Source organism: Chroicocephalus ridibundus, chromosome 1, assembly GCF_963924245.1.
Source record: "Chroicocephalus ridibundus chromosome 1, bChrRid1.1, whole genome shotgun sequence".
In the NCBI taxonomy this organism is placed as follows: Eukaryota; Metazoa; Chordata; class Aves; order Charadriiformes; family Laridae; genus Chroicocephalus; species Chroicocephalus ridibundus.
In genome coordinates, this window is record NC_086284.1 from 160,338,247 (window position 1) to 160,354,305 (window position 16,059).

The window sequence follows — 16,059 nt, forward strand, 5'->3', positions numbered from 1 at the left end:
TCAAGAAATTATACATTTAAGAATCTTGCAATTCATTTAAAAAGGACCTTAAAATCCAGTAACTCTAATGAGAAAAGTGCTTGAAATGGCAGCTTAGTTTAGTTAATTCAGATGGCAATTCTGTCAGAATAAAAAAACTGCATCTACATCTGCACCAAAAATAACCGTTATTGAAAAAGAAATTAAAAAAGGAGTGACATCTAGTCCATTTAAAACAATTTAATAGGGGTATTTCCCGCAATGCTACATACAAGAAACTATTTTAAATAACATTAATACAAACTAAGAAAAGTCAAAGAACCCGAAGTTAGAAAGATTTTATCTTTCTCTCACATAATAAAAGACATAATACATATGTTCATTCAAGCAACTATATTATCATAACTGTAAGAAAAAGCTTAAATAAAAGCATTTAAATGAGGGAGCTAAAAGTCAGGCATCTAAATCCAAGTGTAGGCACTGAATAGCTGGTTTGATTTTCAGAATTGCAAACCGACCGACACCTATAGAAGTTCCATTAACACTTATCCACATAATTTAATTCATCTGAGTAGGTCCATCAAATTACAAGGGAGGATTTATATGCATAGATCACATGACTAATGTTTACAGGATTACAACATATGCTGATATATGGGTTTAGTTGTCTAATTTAAGTCTCAAAATTTAAAACTTTCAATCACAACATTTAAAATATGAGCTGTTCATTTAATTACGCATTTAGGATATAGGCTATAGTCTTTAAAAACATATGCTGTGAGGAACTCCCACTAGATTTTAAAGCAGAGCGACTAGTACCTTTCTTCAACGTAGCAACCAGAGTCCTCATGATCACTGTATTATTTGAAATATTGAGGTATACAAATAAGAGAAATCACTCAGAAGCAGTCATCTTCCTTATTGAGCATGTTACTTCCACAGTCTGAAAGCAGAAATCCTGTTAGCAGAGAGTTCTGCTTAGAAATGGATGACATAGATAGCTCTGGAATTTTTGAAGTTTATGTAATTTCCTAAGTGCCTAAAAAAGAAACATAATTTTTTATACCCCAAGCTTTAATCAGGGATCAGTATTTACATTTTAATCAACACCTTTAAATACTTCATTAAAATCAGGATACTGGCCATCACAACACCATTAATATCAGTTAGTTAAACATCTTCTCAGTTGCTAAATGAAAATACACTTTCCAACACAAGGACTTTTAATCATTCATCCATTATTATTGATCAGGTCAGTGACACATTATTTGTCTTTACTATGCTCTTGTTCTAATAAATCACAACAGCAAAATAATTAGGTTGCTCTTTTTAGCACGAAGTGCTTTTCAAATTTCTAATTTTATAAATGCTGATGGTCATATTAGTATACATGAAATAAAGTGACAAAATGTTTAGACAACCAGGGTTCAAATCACCATAACAGTTATTATTAATATCAAGCCGGCAATGGTCAGAGTGCTACAGCACTGAAATTGCAAGATAAGAACATATCACCAACTAATCAGGTAATGTCTATGCAACTGAATTCATCTGAGGTCTTCTAACCACTTCTGTGGTAAGATGAAAATATATACCCACTTTGTTCCCAGGAGGGAAAGACAAGGCAAGCCACTGAGATTGGGTCTTACCCTCTTCGTCACCACCGAATGAGCAATTAGAGACTGTTCTGGTTTGCAATACAGGTAAGAAACTGTTCTTTTAAAAGACCAGATCTTTTCAAAATTTAAAACTTGGTGAAGGATTGATCTTCATTGAGTCTACTCAGATGTTTTCAACTAGCAGCAATCCACCTTGGTTTCAGAGTAAAGGTCTCAAGTATCCTAGTTCCATCCTGTTTTTTAAAAAACAAACCAAATTCAAATCATTAAGGCTGTGTCAACTTGATTTACTTTTACCAAATGGAACGGTCACTTTAAGGACCTTCAAGTGGAACAATTGGTCTTGTCAATTTTCCAGGAAAAGTCATTGCATCCATCGGAATAATTAGTCTCCAACATCACCATCTCTGTCACCTATGAGCCACAGAAAATGAAAGCCTATAGCTAATAAGGCAGTTCCAAGCAGATCTCCCAGTGCAGTAAGATAAGGGATAGAAAAACTGTCAGGATCTTTTCCTTTTTTCCAGAAGTGGTGCACCATCCAGTCAGCAATCCATAACAGAGTAAACACCTACGGAACATCAAATAAACAAAATCTGTATTATTATCACTTAAGTTATATTGAAAGGAAGTCAACAGCCAACATTATTGTCTCCTTAGTACTTAGCACTGTTGTATACAACTGCTTTTGAAAATTATTTTCTAAAAACAGTGTTTTTGAAACACCCCCCACAACTAGAGACAGGGACACTTAGACAACTTCTCCGAGTCAAACACACACACAGTTAGAAACAACATACTAAATCATTGACAGCATTCTTCACCGAGTCTATGATTGAAGATTTCTGAAAATGGAAAGAAAAAGCAAAAATTCCAACGCAACATGTGACTGCGCTTCTCCCACAAGACAACATTCTGTACAGCAAGAGTGTAAGTGGGGTTTTGAGATCATTCAGGACCAAGTGATGTTGCCCCTGATGAAAACACCCAACACAGGCGTAACTCTTGTTCCCACAGGTCTAGAACTGAGCTGAAACCAGATGTGATATAAAGAATAACTGGTCAGATTAAGAACAGTTTCATCTGGATTGTATGAACTGCAAAAAATGGCCTAGAAGCTACTTTTATGGATGAAATACCAGCTTCAGCCCTTCCGTAGTAAGGCACACCTGCAATATATATTATGAAATTGTCACTCCAGGCTGAATTTATCCCATAGTAAAAGATTTCATTCCCAACTGTGACTGTCTGAACATTCGAGAGGTTTGATCTTAATACCAAAGTTATGCATAATCATTAATCCAGTTTTAGAAAAGAATTCTTTTAATGTTGCACAGCTGTATGATAAGAGATTCTGGTTCAGTGGAATCATGTGGTGTGGCACGGCATGAGATGAATGGAGAAACGACCGCTAACTGAGCTTCCACTTCTTTTTTGTCTCTTCTAAGGAGCTGCTTAAGATGAAATAAACACCATATTTTATGTATTTTTAGTTAATTAGATCTTTATGAAGGGTAAACTTGAGACGGTTACTACCATAATTCATTTTTAAAAAGTCTACTATGTACATTGAAAAGAATATGCAGTATCAAAAGCAGTAAAAGGTACAAAATTTGTATTTTGTTTAGTAAATAATCAATTACTGGTATCAAAAGCATCTTCATAAATGTATGCACGCATTTATGAAATACTGATAAGATGGTTGCAGGACACTCCTCCACAATGCCAAGCATAACAAAATGAATGTCATATGAAAAAATGTTGAAAAAACGTTGAAAAAGTTTCTCAATTCATCTTTGCTTTGCAAAAGTGTATGTTAAAACACAAGCCTGAATTTCTAATTAAAAAAAAAAAAGAAAGAAAGGGAGGAGTATTTGCTTAATGAAAAATGCATGGCTTATTTATATAAACATATCTTCTGAAAAGGGAACTCTGTAGTCTAAGCTAATTATGCAAGTCCTAGGTGTGCTGACTGGAATCCAAACAAATATATTTGAAACAGATGTTTTCTTTGGAAGACTATCAGATTCTTTGAGTCAGCTCCTTCTTCTAACAGAGACAAAAAGAGGCCTGTTTATAAAAGATACTGTACATTAACATCTCCTACAGGATGTGCACAGAAGACTCTGCAGTGCCCCACATCAACAATGGTTATGCATGTTCTATTAGAAGATAAGCACATTCACTCCAAGAATAATTTATAATGCATTTATATGACAACCAATTAGACATAGCGTATACAGTTCAATTTAAATGACAGTATGCACTTTTGGCTTTTAAAAGTCATGACACGAAAACCTTCAATTTGTCTATATATTTTCCACCTTAAAATAACTGACTTAAACTATTGTGAAAAATGGGTAGTTTGGAAATTAAGTTTTGTGAACCTTCTCATATTAACTTACAGGTGCATAACAGAAATTATAACAAACTCGGCTTCTCTAAGTAATAAGCAAAAAGTTATAGCATATTATATAAACTGATGCTTTTGAAAGTATATGATGGCAGTTGGGACATCTGGGCTTGCGGAATGAGACTGCAGTTCTCCAGCCTGCGTTTTGGTGAAGGAATAATGCTGTCATCATGCATTTGCATGACTGGAAGCTCACTAACATTTAAGAATTATAGAGATCAGTCTTTGGAAATGATTACGTATTTCGCCACTGTAGTCGGTGTTGCAAGATCAACACGAATTAAATCTTTAATGAGATTTTACTTCCTATCAATGTTAAAGAGGGGGAACCAAAGTCATCAATCAACTGTTATTTTTGAAAAAAAATAAGCAAAAGCCCTACTACGAGTTTGCTGATTTTTGAAAGTAAGACAGTCCCTGCATTTAAAGTGCTAAGAAAAGTCACTCACAAAGATCTGTCAGAGGTAAAAAGAAGAGAAAAATCATACAAAAAGACATTACAAGGCTTGTTACTTTAAGTGGCACAACACTTCACATTTTCTGGGATTTATCAGTGACCTATACTTATTTCAGCAAAATCACACAGATGGCACAGCAGAACAAATACTGTGTACTTCTACTCTGCACTCATGCTATGAAGAAGAAAGCCTTCATACTTCAAATTGAAAACCAGCTGGTTTTGAGGGAAAAAATAAAGGGATCAACATTACAGAAACGCCTAATAAGACAGTACAAAAATGATCTGTTTAGCATGAAATACAGAGGAAGAGAACAATGAAGTGGTTTTTTGAAAAAAAGAGATGAGGAGTAGTAGCATTATGAAACAGAGCCCTAGGAATTCTTCCAGACTGAAGAATTAAATAACCCTGAGGTTTAAAAAGGTAAAAAATAACTAAATATCTATATACATAAAAAGGTCTATCTAAAAAAAGGGAGACACTTTCTGTTCGCTGATGAAAAAAAAAAAAAAGGCCAGAGCAAGGATTGCAAAAATACAGGCGACATTCCAAATCTTTTGATATTTTAAAAGGAAGGTCATGCTGAGTTATTACTCTTCTGGAAAAAAATACGATCAAAATTGAGGAAAACGAAACTAAAGACATCATCAGTTTTAAACCAAGAAAATATGAAATAAGTATCCCAATAATGACTGATATTTTCCATTTATCGATGTGCATTTGTAAAAAGACTTATCAGTCACATTGTCAAAAAAGGTCTTCAGAAGACTAAAGAAGCAGAATATAGCAATAAGAATGAGAGGGAGGGAGGGAGGAAAGGAAAGAGCAAGAGTGAAATCTTTATCAAACCCTAATGATGAAGAATCTGAAAATAAGGAGTATAAGTACATATATTATTTTGTACAACAAAGGACAGAAATAGAGTAATTCTCGATATTTAACTTTCGGATTCCAATTATGAATATCAGACTGAAACTGAAATTGAATATGAATGCTGAAGTAACAGTGAGCCTCACTATTTAAAGCTCAAATCTTATGATTGCAAGACTAGAAATGAGAACTTTATACACTACAAAGCAGGTTTTTTCCTTTGTTATTGGGCACAAAATTTGCTTTCATTCTTTGCAGGTCTTTAGATACAAATAACAAGTTTAGCTAAAGAAAAGTTATTTTTGGTCTTTTGCATGGAGTAAGGATCCCTACAAGCTATGCACATTTTTTCATGTAATTAGTTTCTCATGATTTCTGCAATGGAAAAAGAATGAAACTCTATTATTTAAAATAAAAATACACAACTGCCTCCAAACATTCTTAATACTGTCTAAGCTTCCTATAGCCTAATTGATACATTGCAGGATGCTATAATATTTTTATTGTTGCTTTCATCTGGGATGACCACATTTCATCAGTGAATGTATGTCAAATTTACAGTGATAAAAGGTATAACATTCAAATGCATAGTATCTGTAAAACAGCTTTGACTCTTTGTTTATATTAGTTTATGCATTGGTTGCTGTAATTAGTGAATTCCAACATCGGTCTGGCATGAGAAAGTTTAGGTTATATATTTACATTTGTTTTTGCACACAGGCGTTATCAAAATTCTACTATAAGTTTAGTATGTAGAACGAAGTCCTTTTAGCAGTTTATTTCGCATGCCTTAGATGGACAGAATATTCAGCATGTTACTGGTACTGCTGATTCACCTTAAACTGTTTCCATGCAAATGAGCATTACAGAATAGTTCAATTCTGTTACTTTAGACAGGAAACACAGATGCAAATAAACTCTGGTAACCTCTTTTCAAATGCATTTTAATTTTGCTTTACCCTCAAACTTAAATTGACTCAAAATTCACCTATAACGTAACCATGACAAGATCTCATAATTACTGCATAAGCACTCTTATAAATCCATGAAATTCAAAGGTAAGTTCATTTTTTTTAAAACTATGAGTGAAAAAGCCAAGTATCTCTAAAACCTACTATGTCCTGTCTCTGACATCTTTCTCCCCAGATTTATGGTTTAGGTCTTCTCGTGGTTTTGACCTGTCATTAAGTTAATTTTTAAATTATATATCACATTTCTCAGATATTAAATGGCTTTTGATGTCTTCATGTGAAACCAAGTGGTAACTGTAAAGCACTCATAATTGATCTACAATGAACTTACTTGCTGAATTTCCATTGTCTACAGCTAGAATCCTGTAGTCAGTGAAGTCCCAGAGTAGGGTCTACACATGTGTTTCAAGAGAAATTTTTTTCCACTGTCTTCTCAAGTAGCGTATCTGGTGCGCGTCATGTCCAGGGGAAATAAGTCACTATTTTCTCCAAACATACAGAGATTTCTTTCAATGTCTGGCTGCAAAGAAACCACTGAACATCACGTTTTTTTCTTCCTGTTGTAGTTCGTGTTGTAGCTAAATGGTATGTAGCTACACTATGGTATCCAGGTACCCAGACACAGCATACATTTACGTAAGACTAAAACCTCATCTACATAAAAAAGAAGACACCATTTTAACTGAAGCTGTTTCTAAATCAGTTTGATTATATTGATGTAATTTTGCGGGAACTTTTTTTTTTATTCCACAGTCTGAATCCAAATTCCTCGTTCTGTCCTTTTGATTTCTTTGTGGCTTTGCCAGACACCCTGGTTTGACCAAGACATTCCTAATTTCAGGCTGTTTGTCATCTGTCTGAATGAGGAGTGCAACCCAGACCATTAAGCATTCAGGTATGCTCAACCTGCACTAGCTGTAGCACAAGTCAGTGTGTCATGCTACGTACATAAGCACCTTGAGCTCTGCCTTCTGGCAGCAAAAATTATATATTCCTGCTAATGACTTGGTAGGAGCTGGGCTTCCACCACAGACACCAACACGCCTGGAAGTGAAGAGTAGGCAGTACCCACATTTAGATTCCAATGAATCCAGCAAGTCTGCTTCTCATGTTGCAATGAGAAAGCACTGAACGTGCGCAACTGTCCAGGTTTGGACCTTAGTTTCCGTATTTCCTTGAATCATATGGTCTCTCTAGCAGCTATATGCTCTACATTTCAGAAGTAACCTTTCCTATCAGAAAAATCAGTATTTAAAAGGCATCAACATTTTCTCTACAAACACAATCTTCCTTATCTCTCTATAACGTACAGTATACCCCATGATCTATTTTTCCACATGGAAGAGGCCCATGCCATCATTGGAATCCTCACACTAGTAAGAAATCATGACATTTTTGATGTGAGCAGGAAGTCATTATGAGCACTGCTGAATTCTTGGTTTTCTATTGCCCCAAACAGCCCTGAAGCACTGCAAAAAGTTACTTCACAGCAGTAGACACCTGACCTTCATGGGATAAGGAGGACTGCATTTTGGAATTACTTATTTGCTTGGTAATAGCTCTGGGAATCTACTATTGTTTGTTTATTCCCCGAGTCTTTAACATAACTGTGTGCTCAGATTTGGTTAGGAGGTGCGAAAATTCCTTAGAGGGCGTTTTACTGGCTCAGTGAGAACACGCAGAACAGAGGCCGCCTTTGAAAGCTCAGAGCCCCGCGCCAGGACTGATGGCTTTGCAGTCCCAGTGCTGCTCTCATTCTACTGCTGGTTGACAAGACAGAGGATGAAACTTTGTTCGGCGCCTAGCCTCACACAGTTAAAAAATACTTGGGCCTTTGTGAGGTATAAGAGGAGAACTAGTTTTCAATAAATATATTCTCTGTTGGTCAAACGTTAGATTGTAACTGCATGTAGCAGTTACTGGTATGTGCTCATGTGTGACTTGGTTTTGTAAAATTTTCACGAAAAGAGTATTCCTCTTAAATAGAGGATACTCACCAAATCCAAAACACATTTAAAATCAATATACTGGTTTTCAATAATGCACATTGGCTTGCCCAGATAATGCACGCTGCATTATGTGGAGTACGCTACATACTTACAGGGTATACCTACCTCATAATCTATTTTTTTTTTGTATTTTCCTCTGACACTACCATTCATAAACACAGAACAGACTCTTCACTACAGAGCTAATTCAGACCTTTTAAGCTCAAACCTAAAAGTTCTAGATGAATGCACATTAACACAAATATTTGTGCAGTTTTCCCTACCTTTACGAAAATATCATTGTGGCATCCTAGCCCCACTAAAGTCAAAAGGAGCATAGCCTTGCATTTCAATAGAACCAATTTATAAATTTAATTGAAGAGCATTTCAAGAATATGTATTTATTTAAAGAAAAGAAACAACTGAAAATTAAAATAAAAGAAAATAAAATACTTTCTGGGTTTTCTTAAGTCTAGAAACCCAGAACTGTTTTGTTCAGAGAGAATCAGGGAGAATGCAGATCATAATACTGGCTACTCATATTATTTAAAATATCTTAATTTAATGATTTTTAGAAACAACTACCTATTCAGTGAAACTGTACTTTGTTTTACTACATAGTGTATTTTTGGTCAATAATAACTAAATCATACTATTGCTAATGTACATCATGCCATATTAATTACTTATTTCCCATACATATTTCAATTAAATGACATGCTGGGGAAAGAATATCTAAGAACAGGTGGGAAGAAGAGAGCAAAGAAGCTGGTAGGCATGGGTGGTGAAAAAACAAAAATTAAACTATGAAAGTATTAGAACTGGATGAAAATGAAATTAACTTTGTGATTGGAACTTCAGTAATACTGTATAGAGCTTGCAATGCAAATAAATTCTGCTTTATCACTTTGGGAAGAAGAATGTTGAAGTTTACAGGCAATCTAAAAGTCTTGTTAAAATGCCAAATAGAATTCATATATGTGTTACAAATTTACTGTAGATATAATGTGCAATAGCATAAACTGACAGAAGAAGAGAGAAATATAAAAGTCATAATTAATTTTTTTTGTGTTAATATTTCCTTGATTTTTTTTCAGCTTACTATAACATTCCAGCTCTACTTTTGTCATTTCCCTAATCCCTTCCCCTCCATTTTAAACAAACACAAAGCTGGACAATCAGAGATAATAAACAGATCCTGAAGTTAATTAACAATCTATTTCAGTCCACTGTAAAATATGTCATTAAATAATTTAACATCTTAAAATAGTCACTTGAATTTTAAAGATAGAAAATTCGCTTTGTTGCTGTTGTTGTTTTTTAATTTAGCATTAATTTTTTAACATAGTGGGAAAAAATGTAAATAGGTGGTATATTGCCATAATCATCATTCAGTTACCCTTTCTGCTCCCCAGCGCAATATAAGTCAGGAACTGGAAAGGGCAAAGTAGTGATACCACACCTCCTCAAACACAGGACTGACCATAATTAACTCTCACCTTTGGGAATCACTATGTTCTATTAAAGTATCATCTACCACCTCAAACATAAAAGATACAGCCTGCAAGCAAGCTTGTAACTTTTGACATCCATTTTCATATGCCTTCCATGCAAATTGAAAATAAATGCAAAGTCCAATATATTATTAAAAAGGCCTGGAATGCAAATCTCTTACTGCTCAAAAGACTGACAATGGATTTGTTTTGTTGATAATTGAAATTACAATAATTAGCTCTGTAGTTTTACAGCAGAGCTGGAAGAGCTCTCATTGGGAGAGATTTAAAAGAATTCTGGGAAAATGAGATCAGCAGATGTTGGCTTATGCCAAAAGAAATGGCAGCTTGAAACCTGTTCTTTACTATATCCAGGTGCATAGATGATGTCACTGAAAAAAGGGAAGAGGAATGAGTGCAAATATTTAAGTGTTTTCCTTGAGAAATGAGAAACTTAAAAGCATACAACTGCAGCAGGGAAGTGCTTCCGACCAACAGGTAAATAAAATATGTTCAAGATTTAAGGGTTAAAGCAAGAATCATCGCTCCGAAAAATTTAAATCTGCTCTAATTAGAGGTATGCAAAACTTCAATAATCACGACTAGAAAAATGCCAGAATAATTAAAATGTGGAAAAGAAACTCTTAAATATTTTCAGAAGGTGTTAAAAAATGTGGGGTTCCAAATTGTAAATCTGTCAAGATCCATAAGAAGTTACAGTGTGCAATACTGTTACTCAGTTTCAAAGTAAATACATCTCAAACTGCCTGTTATGGCTAAAGACAGAAGATAAAGAGGAAAAGATCATCTATAAAAGGAAGTGGGGGGGAAAAGAAAAACAGCTATATGTCTGCTTTATAGGTGAAAAATCAAGAAAACCAGGTGTGGTTTTATGGACTGCAATGGAGATGCATGATTGCAAAACTGAATACTCTAATCGGACCTCGATTTTTATAAATTCAACTTTACACGTGTATTTGTGCCAATGCTGGGTCTGAATTACTGTGTGATCTGGAAGTCCTGCCCTAATGCCTTGACTTGGTTTTCAGCTGAACTTCTGCCTTGCTCATGTCTTACCCTATCCTTTGCTGCTGAAGAAAAGGTTTGTATCCCTGAACATGTTACGATTGCAGTTCTGTGAATAGGAGGACTGTATGGATTTCACATGGATTTATGAATTCAGGTTGATTCCCATGTGAAATCTCTGAAGTCTAATAAAGGCTGAAATCACACTGAAGTCCCACCTTTAGCAGCGGCATTAACAGGGACTCTTTCCCCACCTATTTTTGTTAAGCTTATAGGAACTTGGTATCACTGAGAGAGCCGAGACTTAGAAAAACTTGACTGAAATGGGCCAAAGGATTCAAAAGTTATTAGAAAGGAAAGAGTGAAGGAACAGCACCATTTCCTTAGGAAAATACATTATAAAACAAGTGATAAGGCTGGAAACTAGGAATATCATGTAATAGGAAAATGAAGAGTAATTTATAACTTTTAGTATGACATTCTCACTCGCAAAGGTCGGAATGTTACCAGTTATATTCTACCTAAAAAGTATAGAATTTGCATATGAAATTAAAATAGTAACAGTTTTCAAAATCTATTTTTATTGAAATAGCAGTGTGATAAACAGAAAGATAATTCAGAACATTAAAAATTATAAATTTTTGCTGAGGATTGACTGATGATAGTTGTTTGTATTTTAAAACCTAATCGGTTGCATCTTTAGAAGCAGGACATGTATTTAACTTACAGATATTTCAACTGTATTTTTATTGTGTAACATGAACGGTCAATTTTTGGTTTTAAGGCATGATGAAACATTATAGTCAATTCAGCCAGGTTTTAGCTAAAAATTGGCGTGGATTTAATAAAAACATTTCCTTTTGTATTACTGATTTCTCCAAGAAAAATTATTTCATCTTCAGAAACTGCTATTTCAAAAAGCATCTTTCAAGAACTGCCCTTGCTGGGTGTGAACAGGCCACTAGGTAAGACCAGCCAAAATAACGTAACAATGTTTGACAATTAATGCAATTACAATTTCTTGTACAGTGATCAGACTAATTTTGACTTTAATAAATATCAAGAATGCACCATGCAAGCCATAACATTCTCATCTACTGCATATTTGACTATATTAACTAAAACGGTAATGTGAACCACTTTAGGAGATTTCTTTGAGAGTTTTCCTTGATGTATTCATTATTCATAAAGATACTTTTCCTTCTCCCCTTCTCCCCTCTAGTTGATTAAAATGATAGGGGTTTTAGATGCAATGGTTCCAAGAAGCACGTGAAAGAGAAAGCACAGGATGCATGACTGGGAAATAACGCAGTCAAGTGTCTTCTGAAAAGCACTCACAATATACACCTGTGTAAGCTGTATACATGTGGAGATAATTAGTTACTTCAAAACTGTTCGGAAAGCCAGTATTAACATATACCTTCTTGTATTATTCATGAGATTTCAGAAATCAGATAAAACGTTATTCTTTTAAAGAATTTGATTTTATACGAGCATTTTCAAGTTGTACTTATTCTTACCTGTAGCAGAGCTGCAAACAAATATACTGCTATAAAGATAGGAGTTAAAGAAGTGTGGCCGCTTTTCATTAAGTGGATAGTGTACAAGAAAATCAGGTGTCCAGGAATCACCAAAAGAAGCAGAACTTGGGCTGATTTGTTATTTACTCCTACAGTAAAAAAAAATCCAAAATTCAGTTTAGCTCTTCAATTACTCTATCAGATTTTTATTAATTATAATACAAAAAGCAGTTTTGGAATTCCACAGCATTGCCTATTGTGGAACAGCAGGCATTATTTTCTGCTAAAAGACTCCTTTCACAGAGGTGGAAAAAGCCACCTCTATTGTCTTCCAGAAGAGGGTGCAACCTGTCTGCTTTCATTCTCTACTATCTAATACCATCTACTTTTTTGGAGCTGCAGTGACCTCCTAAAGCCTTTCTAGGAAAGAGGATGTTTTGGACACCGTATTCAAGACATCCTCAAAAGTACCTTATATTTCTAAAAAGTAATCCCACATTTACCATCTTCTCATCTGTTCCAATTAATTTCATAAAATGCAAGTGTAATACATGCTGTTGACACATCACATTTCACCACAGTTACTACATTATTAGGAAAGGGGACAATACAGGGGAGGAATAAGCTGTGAAGCAAGAATCTAGAAAGAAAATGGCAAATGGGAAATGGAATGCAGGGACTTGGCTTAGTGAGAATGTTAGATATAAAGTTTGGTTCTAACAGGACATTGGTTTGAACTTCAGGAGTTAAATGAGAAAGGTTAGGAGCAGGTAAACAAGCTAAGGAAAGATGAAGGTTGAAATCCTTCGGAGTGCATATCATAGGGTCCTATCTTCGACCCTTGCCAGGGTTACACCTTTCCCTGTGTTCCTCTCTGCCCATCACCTCCTGCAGGGAGTTCCTTGTGATGCTCACAGGCAAACCCACTGCTGCCTTTGAACTGCATACAACAAGTTCAGTTTGCTGCCATTTCACACTGGGAGCACAGTCTGGCATACAGGGGGAAAAAGAGGAGACAGTAGTTTTAACAATTAACTGACTAATACATACCTGTACCATAATAGGTTCTGCATGGATAATAGCAACCTTTGGCTTCTTCTGGCAGTTCTCCAGGAATGCTATGTAAATGGAGGTAGGTAGAAATTCTGCTAGCTTGAATAGCTACTAGATTACCACCAATACCTGAAATAAAAAAGGAACAAGTGGTAAATTTTCAACTATTTTTTTCCTCTAGTAGGCAATATTTTTGCAAATTCACCAACTTCCTCCACGTTTACCACAGTCTCCTACACACAAAATTCAAAGAGAAACATCTTTAGAATGTATATTAGTTATAGACAGGCTAACACCAAGCACCAAAGTAAGTCAAAAAACTTGGTCTGCAATTTAGTGTATCACTGGATATTTGGAATATCCATATTGGAAATTTGGATAATTGGAGATCAGTTTTAAGTCATGGTAAGTGCAAAAGATTCCTCCAAAAGGTTCAATGTGATGCTGTCTCATAGGTTAAGCTCCCTTTTATTGCTCCCTCTTCTTTGGAAATCCCTCTTGGAATAACAGAAGTACTACACAGTTGTGCCATTGCTGGATTACCTTCCTAGGTCAGTATTGCTGGCAAGTACAAATAACGCAAAGCAGATGCACTCGCTACCACTCACTACCACACGCATAAATGCAGATTCCACACACAGAATCGTAGGGCTGGAAAAGACTTCAAGAGCTAATCTATCCATTCCCCTTTGCCACAGAGCAGGATTAAATATAATCTTCTACCATTCATAATTCAGGCTGAAAGGACAAGTGTCCGAATAACTAATTTTTAAAAGAATGGTAGTGATGGAGATTCTACATTTTCCTTGACAACTGTTGATATCCTTCCCAATAGAAAAAAAGATTTCTATGAAACGAACCACCCTATGGCACGAAGAGAAGTGGCTGGCATTGTTACAAGGCCACTGTCTATAATCTTTGAAAAGTTGTGGAGATCAGGGGATATCCCTGACCACTGGAAGAGGGCAAATGTCACACCCATCTTCAGCAACGCATTTAACAGTTTCCCACAGCTTCCTCCTAGACAAACTGGTAGATTACAGACTGGATGGGTAGTTTGTGAGATGAGTCGGAAAATGGCTGACAGGTTGCACTCTGACAGTGGTGATCAATCGTTTCTACTCGGGCTGGTCGCCTGTCACACATGGGCTCCACACTGTTCAACATCTTCAAAAATGACTTGGATGATGGGATTGAAAGCACCCTCACCAAGTTTGCTGGTGACACTAAGATGGGTGGCGAGGTGGATGCCTCAGAAGGGAGAGCCATCTTATGGAGAGACCTGGACAGGCTGGAAGAGTGGGCTACCAAGAACAGTATGAAGTTTAACAAGGCAAGTGCAAAGTCCTGCACCTGAGACAACATAACGAAAAAGCCCAGTACAGGCTAGGATCTGTGTGGCTGGGGAGCAGCCTTGCTGAAAGGGAGCTGGGGGTCCTGGTGGATGAACATGAGTCAGCAGTGTGCTGATGCAGCAGCGAAGGCAAACCAGATCCTGGGCTGCATCCATTTCTACTTGCAGAGATAGAGACATGATCATCCCACTCTACTCAATGCTTGTCAGGCTGCACCTGGAGTACTGTGTCCAATTCTGGCCCCCACAATTCAAGAAAGATGTGGACAGAACGGAGAAGATCGAAAGGAGGGCCATGAAGATGATCCAAGGGCTGGAGAACCTGCCCTATAAGGAAAGACTGAAGGAGTTAGGTCTTTTCTCCCTGGAGAAGAGAAAGCTTATCACAGTTTTCCAGTGTTAAAGGGTCGATACAAAGAGGACGGAGGCTCTCTTTTCACAAGGAGCCACATGGAGAGAAAAAGGGGCAATAGGTACATGTTGCACCAGAAGAAGTTTCGTATCAATATAAGAAATTTTTTACAGTGAGAACAATCATTCGCTGGAACAACCACCCTAGGGGACATGGTGGAATCCCCTTCACTGGAGGTTTTCAAGAAGTGACTGGACAGGGTGCTTGATAATCTCACCGAGGCTCCCTTACCCACAAAAGATTGGACCAGATGATCTTTTGTGGTCTCTTTCAACCTAGGATGTTCTATGAATTTTTACTTTAATGAATAGAAAAACAACTCAGATTGTTACATCTACATTATAGAACGCAGTGGTGCTAGCATAAAATTTTCCTGTTGTTATTATACTCCAGAGTTGTCTACTTGCATATCAAGCATATACTTTTCTTCCCCCGCCCCCGACGTTTACATAGCAATGGGCTGCTCTGGGAAGATATGATTAGGCAGAAATAATGCAGATCTTGTCCCAACTTAGGAAGGAGAAAGTCTTTGTTTATTGTAGTTGAACTCATTTGTTTATCTGATGTTTAGGGCTTTGTTTGCTTGCAGAACAAATATCTGTGGTCACCAGAAGACTATACTTGTGAAATTCCTTTGGTGGGTATGGAGTGGCTAAGACAAAGATGGAATATTGAGAACTCAAAGAAGATTTCCTGCCTCACCACTGCTTAAAGGTAATTAATGGCAGAACTTAACAAGGAAGTAGCACTGTAAGCAAAAAGCTTCAAATACAAGTCAGGAAATGAGATATTAGAAAAAAATCATGGAGTTGGCAGAAAGGCCTGTTCATGAAATTTACCTGCATCTTCCCAGTCAGAAGATATAGGGAAAAATATGAACTACCAAAAGGTTGAGTCAGTCTT

General features: G+C 36.2%; 1 protein-coding gene across 1 annotated transcript in view; it reads right to left on the minus strand.

Annotated features, from left to right (window-relative positions):
- Positions 1 to 231: 231 nt before the first annotated feature.
- SLC41A2 (solute carrier family 41 member 2) overlaps positions 232 to 16,059 on the minus strand; it is a 56,866-nt gene continuing 41,038 nt past the window's right edge. Inside the window, exons 9-11 of the mRNA XM_063320993.1 lie at positions 13,388 to 13,519; positions 12,338 to 12,486; positions 232 to 2,169 (exon numbers count right to left, since the gene is read on the minus strand). Coding sequence (XP_063177063.1) covers positions 1,984 to 2,169; positions 12,338 to 12,486; positions 13,388 to 13,519 — 467 coding nt within the window. The 3' untranslated portion in view covers positions 232 to 1,983. The remainder of the gene's footprint in view (positions 2,170 to 12,337; positions 12,487 to 13,387; positions 13,520 to 16,059) is intronic.